This window comes from Helobdella robusta (genome assembly GCF_000326865.2).
Source record: "Helobdella robusta unplaced genomic scaffold HELROscaffold_4, whole genome shotgun sequence".
Lineage (NCBI taxonomy): Eukaryota > Metazoa > Annelida > Clitellata > Rhynchobdellida > Glossiphoniidae > Helobdella > Helobdella robusta.
In genome coordinates, this window is record NW_008704902.1 from 115,372 (window position 1) to 128,518 (window position 13,147).

The following is a 13,147-nucleotide window of genomic DNA, read 5'->3' on the forward strand; positions in this document are numbered from 1 at the left end:
TGCTGTGAAAGTAGCTGTTGAAGCTGCGTGGTAGTTGCGTTATTTCTATAAAATATACATGTATAAGGAACAATTCAAATGTTTGAGGTGGTAATAATTAGAAATAGTTACAATAAATAGCAATAGTTGTGCAACTAAATATCTTGCCATTAAACCTGCATTACAGAAGATTGTACGTACATCATCAATGTTTGCTCATCTTATTAATTTCCTACTTCGCTTGTTAACAAACACGCGTTGGAATTAGTATTTGCTCTGATGATCACTACAAATTAATATCACAATTTACTCACTCGCTCACTCACTACGACGATGTAATGATAAGCGATGATAGCTATGACAAGTATGATGATGATGATGACAGACGTATCGGTAACAAAATCATTCCAGATTATTAAATGGATCAAACTTTTTATTTCAAACAAAGCTCTGCGACTTATCAATAACTTGTTTCGCTAATAAACTTGGTGCCGCATGGTTGAATGGCGCATTTTTTATCCTTTGCAGTAGTACTTAAAAAATCACATTTTGTGATTTTGTGGTCTTTATCTGATGCTGTAAACAACTTAAGATTAAGTAGTAACGAATTTTAAAATTTTATTATTTATATATTGAAGTAAGCTGAGCTTTTGTGAACACGTTTGATTTTAAATATGAACATGTTTATTTTGGCGTTCTTGTATACACTAATTTATTTCAAACAGAAAGTTCTCAAATACAGTATTTTATTCCAACTCAAATTTATTTAATCTTAATTTGCTGGGAAAACACAAAATTGTTCTACTGTCAACACAAACAAAATGAAACAATGAATAGGAATGGACTCGATGTCTAGATAGCTACCACGAAAACGACGCAAATGAAATGAAACAAAGAGTGGATAGAAGTTTGGTGGATTATTATTGATTGGTTATTTATTGGCTGCATTTAATGATAGGATCAATATTTTCTCAACATTCAATATTAAACATTGTATCCAACAAACTAAACCAAAAATTAGACACATTAAAAACAATGTCCAAAAAGTTTCACATTATTCAAACTGATAAAACCAGAAAAATCATTTTCAGTATGCTGCAATACATGCAACGAAATTTAATACAAATACTGGCAATCTGTAACGTTACTTAAACACTCTGTGAAATCCACTCCCTATAAATTAACTGTAGCAGCTTAGCACACAATGCATTGGTTCATTTGTTTAAAAGCTCCACTCGGTAAGACATGATGAAGGAGTGATCTTACATTTTTCCAAAATCGGATGATGGCGAGAAGTACTTGACCAAAGTGCAATCAACATTAATTTTCTCTCTTCTGCTCTCTATTCTATCTCTATTCTGCTCACATACACACACACACGAACATACGCACACATACACACACATACACACACACACGCACGCATGCAAACACACACAAAATGTAAACTTAGATATCTTCAATATATTCCTTTTATATGCCTGCATAAAAAATTTAAACAAATGCCTCTATTGTGCAGATGAGCAAATAAACACGTGAGTAGTTATTAACATAATTAAATTTAAAAAAAATGTATATGCGGGTTACAATTAGCATAATTTATTCATAAATTTATTCAACGTTCTTCCTCGAGTAGGTTGTGCACCTCTTCCAGCGGAGTTCTTCCATCGTTCATCATGATGGCTCGCATGGAGTGGTGGTGGTGGTGGTGGGTGCGGGGCAGGCAGGCCGAGTACACCTGAATGGTGTTGGTTATTGTTGTTATTGGTGAATTCATCAAATTAGGAAATTCTCTTCAGAACCTACGTTAACAACAACATGCATGCAAATCCACGTTTCACTGATGGGGCAGGCATTGCAATCGCAATAAATCTTAATAAATATCTTTCAAGAGAAATTTGTGTTGTCGGCATGAGTCTGAGCTGAATGATTAAGCTTAATTGATGCTAAGTGGTCAGTTAATTGGTTGACCATTACAAAAGCTTACCGTAACATTAACGTGATGACGTGTAAATTGAAAACGTTCTAAAAACGCTTACACCTGGGTATGCAATATTGGCTATATAATGGTCAGGGTGATATAGAATTGTGAAAGAAATGATGAGATGATGACGACGATGACGATGGTGACAAAAGTATAAAAATTTATGGTGATGACGATTTATGACATTTGCTCATTTTGAATGAAAATTTAAATGAAATATATATAAATTTCAGAGTTAAAGTTTGGGATTTAATTGGATTAAAAAATCATTTTTATCTTGATAAATTTTTGCAAAAATTTAATTTAAATTTAATTTTTTGAAAATTTCATTAAGTATTTAATTTGTTATATGTTTTAAATGACATTAATGCAAAAAAAGAAAAAAAGTTAAAAAAAAATTACAAAATCTCAACAATACAAACAAAACTACACAATTAGAAACATGGTAAAAAACACTCCAGATAGGCGAATCAAAAAAAAAATAGAAAAAACAACAAAACTAACCGTTTTTTTGTTTTTAACGAGAATGTAGATGGAGCCGAGAAGAGATAATGTCAGTGATGTCCAACAAAATACCTTGATAAGCCAATGATCTAATGAAAACGTGTGTATGTGTGTGTGTGAGAGAGAGAGAGAGAGAGAGAGAGAGAGAGAGAGAGAGAGAAAGAGAGTGTGTGACGTCTGCATTCATATTATCATCATCCTCTCTTTCTTAATCACCATCAATTACTTTGTTATTACATTATTATCATCGTATTGGAAGAAATGTTAAAAAGGATGCGTTTGCGCGTGCGCGTTTTTACAGTGTGTGCTTTTATGCGTACGTGTGTTATCGAACTGGTAAATATTAAGACGACGATTTTGATGGTGAATAAAAAAAAACGAAGAGATGATGAAACCAATGAAGATGATGATGAAACCAATGAAGTTGATGGTAAAAATGCCAGCAAAGATTATGAAAACTTCTGCAAAGATGTTGATGATAAACGATGATAATGAATAAGGATGAGAAAAGTGAAGGCGATATCAATGAGAATCGCGACATTAATATATTTATTGGACGTGTTCTATATGTGTTTGGTGTGTGTGTATGTGTGTGTGTATGTCTGTGGTGTGTATATACATAATGTTTCGTATGAAAGTATTTGTTGCATTTACGTTGTATGTCTTTTAAAATTGTATGATTGATAAGGCGCCGTTCGGACAGTCTGGTTGATTGGGATACTTGATTGAATGGTTGACCTTTCCTGTTTGGTTAAATATTTCAGTGCTCCACTGCTTGTTTCCGTAGTTGATGGATCACTTCCTCAGTCTTCTAGAATTCTCTTTCGTTATTTTTTGTTGTTTTGTTTGTTTGTTTGAGCTGTTTCTGTCTATCGCGATTTGGTTTCTCTTACTGTTTCCTTTATTTTTCAATTATTTGAGATGATTGATTCTATGTAGATGTTGCAACATTTAAATGGCCGATTTAAACTTATATGAAAAACTACACAACAACACAAACAACAACACAAACGGCAACAAATTTAACGACACTCAAACAAACAAAACAGAAACCTCTCAAACAGACAATCAACACGCAAGCAACAACAAAAACAACAACATCAAACTGACTGGAATCAACGACTCCTTTTAAATAATAATTTTACTGTTGTAAAGAAAATCTTCCTTCCTCTCCACCGATATCTTTTCAATTTTACTTTTTTACATTTGTTATCAAATTAATCCTAAGAAGTAAGGTCGCAAAGGTTTTTCAATTTTATTATTGTTTTTATTTTTAATTGTGCTATTACATCTTACATAAAAAAAACAATCCCGAATGAAAACACTTTCTAATAAAAATAACTTTTAAAAGTTTTTCTTAGTCAGAGCTTCATATTTTTTTCATGAAAAATTCTCCCCAATCTCTGTCCTTCCCTTATCTTATCTTTTATTTCTTCTTAATTTTATTGATGTATGTGAATTGATTTTCTGAGAACAGGCAAGAAACACACACACATGCACAAAACCACATCATACCACGAGAGAGAAAGAGAGAGGAAGAGAGAGAGAGAGAAAGAGGGAGAGAGAGAGAGAGAGAGGGGGGTGGGGAGAGAGTAAAAAACACATCACACTAACTTAGCGCCTACCTTTTTAAAATAAGCATCACATTTCCAAGCGTGCACACTTACGAACACCTATACAAACACGCATACACATACAGTACACATAAAGACACAGACACACACATGTACACACACATGAAAACACATAAACGACGTAAAAAAAATTCAGGAGACTATTTATTTGCACAGAAGGCAGACTCGCGCGTACACACACATATACACACATGCATAAACACATAAACACATGCACATAAACACACACACACACGCACACAGAAAACACGTAAAAACGCACAATGGGATATTTATTTGTTTTCATAAGAAGCATTTTATTTATTGAATGCCTAAGTATCACGTGACGATCAGCTGATTAATTAGATGAGCGTGCACCCACCACAGCGAAGATGGCGCCGATAGTAGCTGTTTATGGAATGAACTTCACCTCTCCTTGTTTGTTGCTGCTGCTGCTGGTTGCTCTTCACGGAAGTGATGATACCCAAGAGTGCGATGATGATGACAATGACGAAGAAGATGATGATGATAATATCAATGATGATGTTGATGATGATGAAAATGTTGTTGTTGTTGATGACGATGACGATGTGACGATGTTGTTGATGGTGGTGAAATTTTAATGTAGCGGTAGATAATTTGTATTGTTTATCTGGTAACTGGATGTGAGTGTGGAATGGAAGTGGATGTGATCGTTTGTTTGTTCTGGCCTGCAAAAAATTTATAATGGCAAAAATTGCTGTTGTAACTTGAAAAGTTTGGTTACATGGATGAAGGAAAATAAAAAAAAAATCATTATATAAAAAAGTGGAAAAGCATAAAAAAATACAACATACCAGGTACAAACAATAACATGTAACAACAACAACAAACAACAACAACAAACAATAACAACAAAATTAGCACACGTATTACCACAATTTTTTAACAACAATTTCATAAAACGAGAAAAAAAACGAACGTTTTATAACAAAAATAATGGTGAATTATTAAATAAATATATGAGCTTTCTGGGGCTTGGTTTTGTTTCTTTCTTCACGTTTCGCTACGCCAAGTTACGCAAGTTGCTTGCGCGTGGTTCGCATATTTAATCAGCTCGGCAACTCCAATGATAAAAGCAAGACGATTGTTAATTTCGCTGGCGTTTGCATGTTGGCTTGCGTATCTCTTTCTCTCTCTCTCTCTTCTCTCTCTCTCTCTCTCTCTCTCTACCCATGTGTGTGTGTGCACGCGCGTCAGTGTGTGTGAATAAAATAGGTGTTTGTGTTCATTAGTGAATGTTTTTATTCTGTTTTAGAATGTTTCCGCTCCTCTCAGTTTCTTATTGATTTGCTTTTTCGTCATTCGAAGTTTTCGCGTGCTGCTGGGTTTCGTTTTGCTCCTTTGGTTTTATGGCGAATGCTTGCATTAGTATTGTTTGGAGTGTTTGTGGGCGCGCTCCTTTATGTCTGATTTGTATCTGGTTAACAATAATAAAACATAAACATAATAAAAATATAAATAATATAAACCCTTTTATGAAATGATGCTGGATAAATATGTTTGCACGTAGGTTTCATTTCGCTGCGATTGTTGCTGGTATTTTGACAGTGTTGCTACTAATATTTTCGTTTGTGTGGGTGTATATATGTAAATATGTATGTATGTATGTATGTATGTATGTATGTATGTATGTATGTATGTATGTATGTATGTATGTATGTATGTATGTATGTATGCGATAGTTTGCCGGTGGTGATCTGGGGGCTGAACTCCCCAGTTCTACAAAATGCCACCAAAGGCTTGCAGCGTGCGCGCTACGACCATCGAAGTCCTACTCCTTCCTGCACGTGGCGGGGGCTGCTACTAACTAACAGGAGAGGGCGAAGGCGAGTTACTGGCGCCTAAACCAGGTTCCGGGCGGATGGCGCTCGTAAGGAAATACCATCTAGGAGAAGAAAAACTCTGATTTCAAACCTCCGCAGCCTTGCGGCTAAACCCACGCTTGGGAAAGGCCTGGGAGTAAACCCAGTTAAAAATCTAGCCAGGATAGTTGGCTACGAGGATAAAACTGCACCGCAGTTTCATCCAAACTTCTGCGTCCACACTGGTCGCTCGGCGTGTCTCAACTCGTTGTGCCTGCTGATACCGACCCCTGTGGAAGAGAGAGTGTAGCATGCCGCACAAACATGCTCCACTTAAATCAACCAGTGTGAAGGTGGTCTTGGTGGTCTGATGCTTGAATGGATGTGCAAACAAAGTCCTGCGGCGATTGGCGGGTGGCGACGGGCACAGGTAGTGAGTACTACTGGCAGTGTCTAGTCACAACACAACACACAGGCGGCCTTGGTGTGATGGTCGTTTGTTGCTGATGGCTACAGCAATTTTCGTATTCTGCCAGGGTGACAAAGCAGCCCTATTAAGCATAGGGACTAGTTCAACGATCAGAATACGGAGGCACGTGGGCTGCTGGACAACATGCACAGCACCCATCGTTCTTGGATAGATGACAAGGGCAACTGCGTCAAGAAAGCATGCTACACGCAAGCACGCAGTTTTGCACAGAGGAGGCTTCGTCAGATGAAGGAATCTTGGTGGTCTGCCAGAGCTGATGAATTGCAAGTAGTGGCCGGCCGCGGGGACATGAAATCATTTTACAGAAATCTGAAAACTGTGTTTGGTCCCCGCAGCTCCGGTAGTGTCCCGGTACTGTCTAAAGATGGTCAAACACTCATCAAGGATGGCCATGGAATCCTGGCTCGTTGGGCTGAACACTTCAACAGTGTGCTAAATCAAGAATCCCGGTTTGATGACTCAGTCCTTGCTGAGTTGCCTGACTGGAGCATTGCAAATGATCTTGATGATCCCCCTAGCCTGTCTGAAATGAAAAAAGCAATCACCCAAATGTCAAATGGAAAAGCTCCGGGTTTGGACGGGCTGCCGGCAAAACTCTTCAAATGTGGTGTCATCGAACTTAAAACCAGGATGGTGACAATGTTCCAAGACATGTGGGATAGGAAATCGGTTCCTCAAGATTTTAAGGATGCCCTTATCATTCACATATTCAAACGGAAAGGGAATCGCTCATGCTGTGATGATCACAGAGGCATTTCTCTGCTATCGATTCCTGGAAAAATATTGGCCCGCGTGATCGTCAACCGCCTAACCAAGTACGTCAATGATGTTGGTATCCTTCCAGAGGGTCAGTGTGGCCTTCGGGCTGGTCGTGGTACTATGGATATGGTTTTTACTGCCAGACAACTTCAAGAAAAATGTCGTGAGCAACAACGCGAACTTTTCTTCGTCTTCATAGATTTAACAAAGGCGTTCGATTCCGTCAACCGTTCAGCGTTATGGAAATGTCTCAAAAAGATCGGTTGTCCTCCGATTTTAGTGTCGATTATTCGCTCCTTCCATAAAGGCATGAGGGCAACCGTAGTTGAAAATAGTGATCGATCCCCGGACTTTGAGGTGACGAATGGTACCAAACAGGGGTGTGTCATGGCTCCCTTGCTGTTCAACATTTACTTCTCCCTAATGCTTCGAGTAGCCTTTCAACATTGTGTAGAGGGCATTCCAATCTGCTATAGCATGGATGGAGACGTTTTCAACATCAGACGCCTACAAGCGAAGTCAAAAACACAAACCACAATAGTCCGCGACCTGCTCTTTGCGGATGACTGCGCTTTGGTTGCACATACACAAAGTGAAGTTCAGGCTCTGTTCAACTGTTTCCACACTACTGCAGAAAAGTTTGGACTCACGGTGAGCAGGAAGAAAACAGAGGTTCTGCACCAAAGCTATCCTATTTCGTCGGATTCTAAAGCCATCGTAACTATTGGTGGCTCGCAGTTGAACGCTGTGGATCGATTTTGCTACCTTGGTAGCTACCTCTCCAACACTACTGCAATCGATGATGAAATTACGGTTAGGATTGCCAAGGCTGGTGCTGCGTTTGGTGGTTTGAGTGGACGACTCTGGAAGGAACGGGGTGTGTCGCTGGCAACTAAAATATCTGTCTATAAGGCAGTTGTGTTAACCACAATGTTGTATGGATGTGAGACGGATTACTTATAGGCGCCATATACGTAGACTCGATCAGTTTCATATGAGATGTCTACGGGTTATCGCTAACGTTAAATGGGAGGATAGGGTGCTAAATACGACTGTATTGGAAATGTGTGGTATCTTGGGTATTGAGGCATTTTTGTTACAGGCACAGTTTCGTTGGGCGGGACACGTTATCCACATGCCGGACACAAGAATTCCCAAACAGGTGTTTTTCGGACAGCTGGCTTCTGGAGTTTGACTTGCAAGCGGTCCAGTTTGCAGATTTAAAGATAATCTGAAGGAAAACCTAAAAAAAGTCGGACTGGATTCTAAAACCTTGGGTGTCGTTGCGCTCGAGCGTTCACAGTGGAAGACACGCTCACAAGCGGCAGTTTCCGCCTTTGAGGAGGCGCGCATTGCAGCTCTAGTTGGAAAAAGAATACGGCGTAAGCAGGTGGCCCGGGATGGTAACAGCACAGGGGTGTGGGTTTGCGGATCCTGTGGTCGTCGATGTTCATCAAGAACAGGCTTGTTCTCGCATCAAAGGACTCATCAATGACACAATTCGTTGAACGCGACGATGTATTCCATATGTGTGTATGTATATATGTATGGATGGATGTATGTATGTATGTATGTATGTATGTATGTATGTATGTATGTATATTTGTGTTGATGTGTATGTATGTATTTATGCATGTTTGTGTTCATGTGTATGCATGTTTGTTTGATTGTGCCTATGTTCGTATTAAAACACTGGGTGCTGTCTATTTCAGCTCTCTGAAGTGATTTTTTTCCTTCTCTTGAACATACCTCTCTTAAACCTGCTCTTAATTGGGATGGAAGTAATTTACTTGAAATTTAATTAAATGCGATATCAACGTCTTCATCGTCATCTTTGTTGACGTCATTTTTTTTTATTTTCTGCTTTCATCACTTCCCTTAAGATAATTTCTTCATCGTCACCATCGCCATCATCGTCATCCCCATCGTCGTCGTCATCGTCATCATTATCAACGTCGTCATCATCGTTATCGTCATCATCACCATCATCATTGCGTCGTTAAAATGATGAACTTGATGGAGATCATCATCAACGTCATCGTCATTATCATCAGAGTCGGGATTTTCAGGTAATGTAAAAATATAATCACTCGAAGGTTTTTTAAATTAAATTGTAAACCTTCCTGAGCTTCCGTGTTGTTGTTGACGTTGGCTGTGTTGTTGTTGATGTTGATGCTACTGATGTTGTTGTTTATGCTGTTGATGTTGTTGTTGTTGTTAATGTAATAATCAAATGTATCGAGTGTGATATTGTCCATGTTGTTGATGTTGAGATTGTTGTTGCTGTAATAAAATACGTTGTTGTTGTTGGGATTGTTGTTGGGATTGTTGTTGTTGGGATTGTTGTTGCTGGGATTGTTGTTGGAATTTTTGTTGTTGTTGGGATTGTTGTTGTTGTTGTTGTTGGGATTGTTGTTGATGTTAGCGCCACCATCACCGTTTGATGTAGCGTACATTTCGTCGAACAGGTAATCATTTTTTAGTCGATAGATGTCAGCGTCGTCGTCATCGCTGACGTCATCAATGACGTTGTTGACACTGTTGTCGTTCCGCTCGTTGCCGTTATGAATTAAATGCGAATCACGAATAGATAAGCCGCTTGCCTCCGAGCCATTTGACAGCGAATCGTTTCGCGATAAGTTTTTGCTGATGTTGTTATTTGTGCTTTTGATTTTATTGTTGTTATTATTATAAATAATAATATTGTTGTTGTTTTTGTTGTTGTTGTTGAATTTTTTCGATAAGTAAGGTTGAGAGGTGGTCCTGACCAGAATTTTACTCTTGTAGATATTTCTGCTGGTGTAATTTGTTTCGTTATTGTTTGTATTGTTGCTGATGTTATTGTTGTTGTTGATGTTATTGCCGTTGTTGTTGATGTTAATGTTGTTGTTGTTAGTGGTGTTGTTGTTGTTGTTGTTGCTATCTAACAATAACGTATTTTGCCATACTGGGTCCGATAGATTGGCGCTAAAAAACGTTCTTACCTCAACATCACTACTATCATCCGCTTCATCATCATCATTACCGTCAACATCATTATCAAAATCCCCGTCATCATCATCATCATCATTTGTCAACATTTCAACATCTTCGCTATCATCACTTTCACCGTCGTTGATTTCAGAATTATCATTTATGATGCTATCATCGTCGTTATCATTGATTTTTGTGATACTGGTATTGTTGTTGATGTTGTTTTTGATGTTGTTGTTTATGTTGTTGTTTATGTTGTTGTAACTCATTTCCGCATCGTTCTTCTCTGTTTGATTGACATCGAAAGTTGAACTTTTGACCTCTTCAACAAAGATTTTATTCAAGTTGTTGTTGTTAGCGCTGTTGTCGGAGTTGTTATTGTTGACGTTATTAATGTTGTCGTTGTTGATATTACTATCAATGTCGTTGTTGTTTTGTTGTTGTTGATGATAGTGATGATGATGATGATGATGACGATGTCTGACGCTTTGAAATGTAACCCAGTGTATCATTTCTTGTCTCGTTGTTGTAAATGGCGGCATTAATGTTGTTGTTGTTGATGACGTTGCTAGCGACAAAGATGACGTCAAAGTTGCTTTTGTTGTGGCTGTGGTTGTAGTTAGTGTAACAGTTGCTGTAGAAGTATCATTGTAATGCCTGCTTCTTTTGTAAAAATAGCTCCTTTTATTAATTACTTTCTTTGTGTTTTGGTTGACATTGTCGTTGTTTACGGTGACGTCATTTTTCCGGCTGCCGTTATTTTTGTTGTGATTGTTGTTGCTGTACGTTTGGTCACATTTCTTGTCTGTGTTGTTGTTTTTGTAATTGTTTTCGTTGTTTATGTTGTAGTTGTTTGTGAGATAGTTGCTATTGTTTTTGTTATTGCTATCTTCGTTGATGATGTCATCAGTAGTTATGTTGTTTTTGTTGTTGGTGACTTTGTTAACGACGTAGCTGTTACAATATTTGTTGGTCTGCGTGTTGGTACCGTTGTTAACATTAGTTTTTTTGTCAACTTCATTAATGTTGTTGATGTTGCCGGTGCAGTTGATGTAGTTGTTGATGTTTTTGTTGACGTTAATAATATCGTTGTTGGTGTTATTGGTGTTATTGTTGATGTTGTTCTGTGCAGCATGACTTAATTTTGAATTCAAACCATGCTTAAGCATAAAACCTGTTTCAATAAGGCGCTTACTGATATGTGCCTCGTTTAGCGCCATGCTGTCATTGTTGTTGTTGATAATTTTGTTGTTGTTGTTGTTGTTCCTTATGATGTTGTTGTTGTTGATGCGAATGATGTTGTTGGTAACGTTAATGTTGTTTTTGTTGTTGCCCCTGGTGATGTTTCTGTTGATGTTGTTGCTGTGTTTGTTGCTATTTGTGGTAGGATTAATGTCGTTGTGGTTGTAGTTGGTAACGTTGCAGTTGCTGCCACTGCTGCTGATTTTATTGTTGTTATGAGTAATTTTAATGTTACTGTCATTGTTGTTGTTGTTGTTGTTGATGATGTCCAGTTTATTGACAAACCTAAGTGGCAATATGGGAGATGCAAGAGAAAAACTAATAATAGTTAAAGAACCCGCAGTAGTAGTAGCAGTAGCAGTAGAAGTAGTAGTAGTAGTAGTGGTAGTGGTAGCAGCAATTGTATTTGTAATAATATTTGCAACTGTAGTATAGATAATAGAAACAGTTGTAATAATAATAGAAGTTGAATAGGTAGTGGTAATACTTAGTGTTGTTGTTATGGTAAATGTTGTTGTTTTTGTAGCAGTGGTAAGACTACTAAAACGTGTGGTGTAAGTAGTAGCGTAAGTCGCGATTGATGTCTTTGTCGTAGAAGTAACCGTGGTCGTGACGCGAAAGGCAAGTTCATTAATAATGAACGTAATTGAAGTAGTTTTAGCCATAGTGGGTTTATGACTAATGGCCATGTTGCTGTTGTTTATTTTATGGTCGGCATTGTTGATGTTGTTGCTGCCATGGATGTTGTTGCGATTGTCGTTGTTTACGTTAGTGGAAAGTCTATTGTTGTTGATGTAGTTGATGTAGTTAATTTGGTAGGTGGCGTTGCTAGGGCTGCTAATTTTGTTGTTGTTTGCGTAGTTGTAAATAATTTTTTCGTCCGAGAACCTGTCAAAATAATGATCCTCATCAGCATTCGCCATTTCAGACATGTTAACGACGTTGTAAAACTCCTTCTCCTCTTTTATATTCAGGTTCACTTTTCTGTCTGCATCCAAATCCTTTCCATTAATTTTCTTAACAGTCCTGCTTATACCATTGTTATTATCACCACCATTATCATCTTCATCATCATCGCTAGCACCGTATATAAATGTTTCTGCATTACTTTTATCTACTTCCACGGAGTTATCTTCTTCCTTTTTCGGTCGGATAATTCTACTTACTTCCGGCTGAGGTTTAATCGCGATGACCTCACCACCGCTGGTGGACTTGAATGCCATGTTACGAGCGATTGATTTCATGGCCGAATGAGGAAACGAATTGTTTGAATTTCCTGGCGCCTCGCTTCTCCAAATTGATGACGTCATTTTTGATGTTATTCTTGATGATGATGTTGTTGTTGCTGTTGTAAATGGTGATGGTGGTGGTAATGTTGATGGTGTTGAAGATGATGGTGGTGATGTTGTTGATGATGATGATGATGGTGGTAGTGATGTTGGTGGTGATGATGGTGATGATGTTGTGAATGTTGATTTGAATGTTGTTAGTGGTTTTAACATTTTTGGTGTTATTGCAGTTGGTGCTGATGATGATATTATATTTAATGTTGATAATGATAATGATGGTGATAAAAATGATGAAGATGATGATGAAGATGAAACAAACTGGAATGACGACGATGAGGTAGAAGATGTTGACGATGATTTTGATGAATATGGTGCTGATGCTGACGTCAGAGTAGATAATGTTAATAACAAAGTCGGGGATGATGACGACGATGTTGTTGTTGTTGAAGATGATGACGATGAAGATGTGT

The 13,147-nt window shown here is 37.9% G+C and overlaps 2 protein-coding genes across 2 annotated transcripts in view; both read right to left on the reverse strand.

The window, feature by feature from the left end:
* Positions 1 to 1,594: 1,594 nt before the first annotated feature.
* HELRODRAFT_162036 (hypothetical protein) lies at positions 1,595 to 2,650 on the reverse strand (the record flags this gene model as incomplete). The annotated part of the gene is made up of 2 exons (XM_009024365.1): positions 1,595 to 1,717; positions 2,468 to 2,650. 2 exons carry the CDS (start codon positions 2,648 to 2,650, stop codon positions 1,595 to 1,597), a joined length of 306 nt encoding a protein of 101 aa, XP_009022613.1.
* A 6,511-nt stretch (positions 2,651 to 9,161) lies between these two features.
* The window catches only part of HELRODRAFT_162037 (hypothetical protein), a gene marked incomplete at both ends in the record, with an annotated part of 6,090 nt that continues 2,104 nt past the window's right edge, over positions 9,162 to 13,147 (reverse strand). The window contains one exon of the mRNA XM_009024366.1: positions 9,162 to 12,733. Coding sequence (XP_009022614.1) covers positions 9,162 to 12,733 — 3,572 coding nt within the window. The remainder of the gene's footprint in view (positions 12,734 to 13,147) is intronic.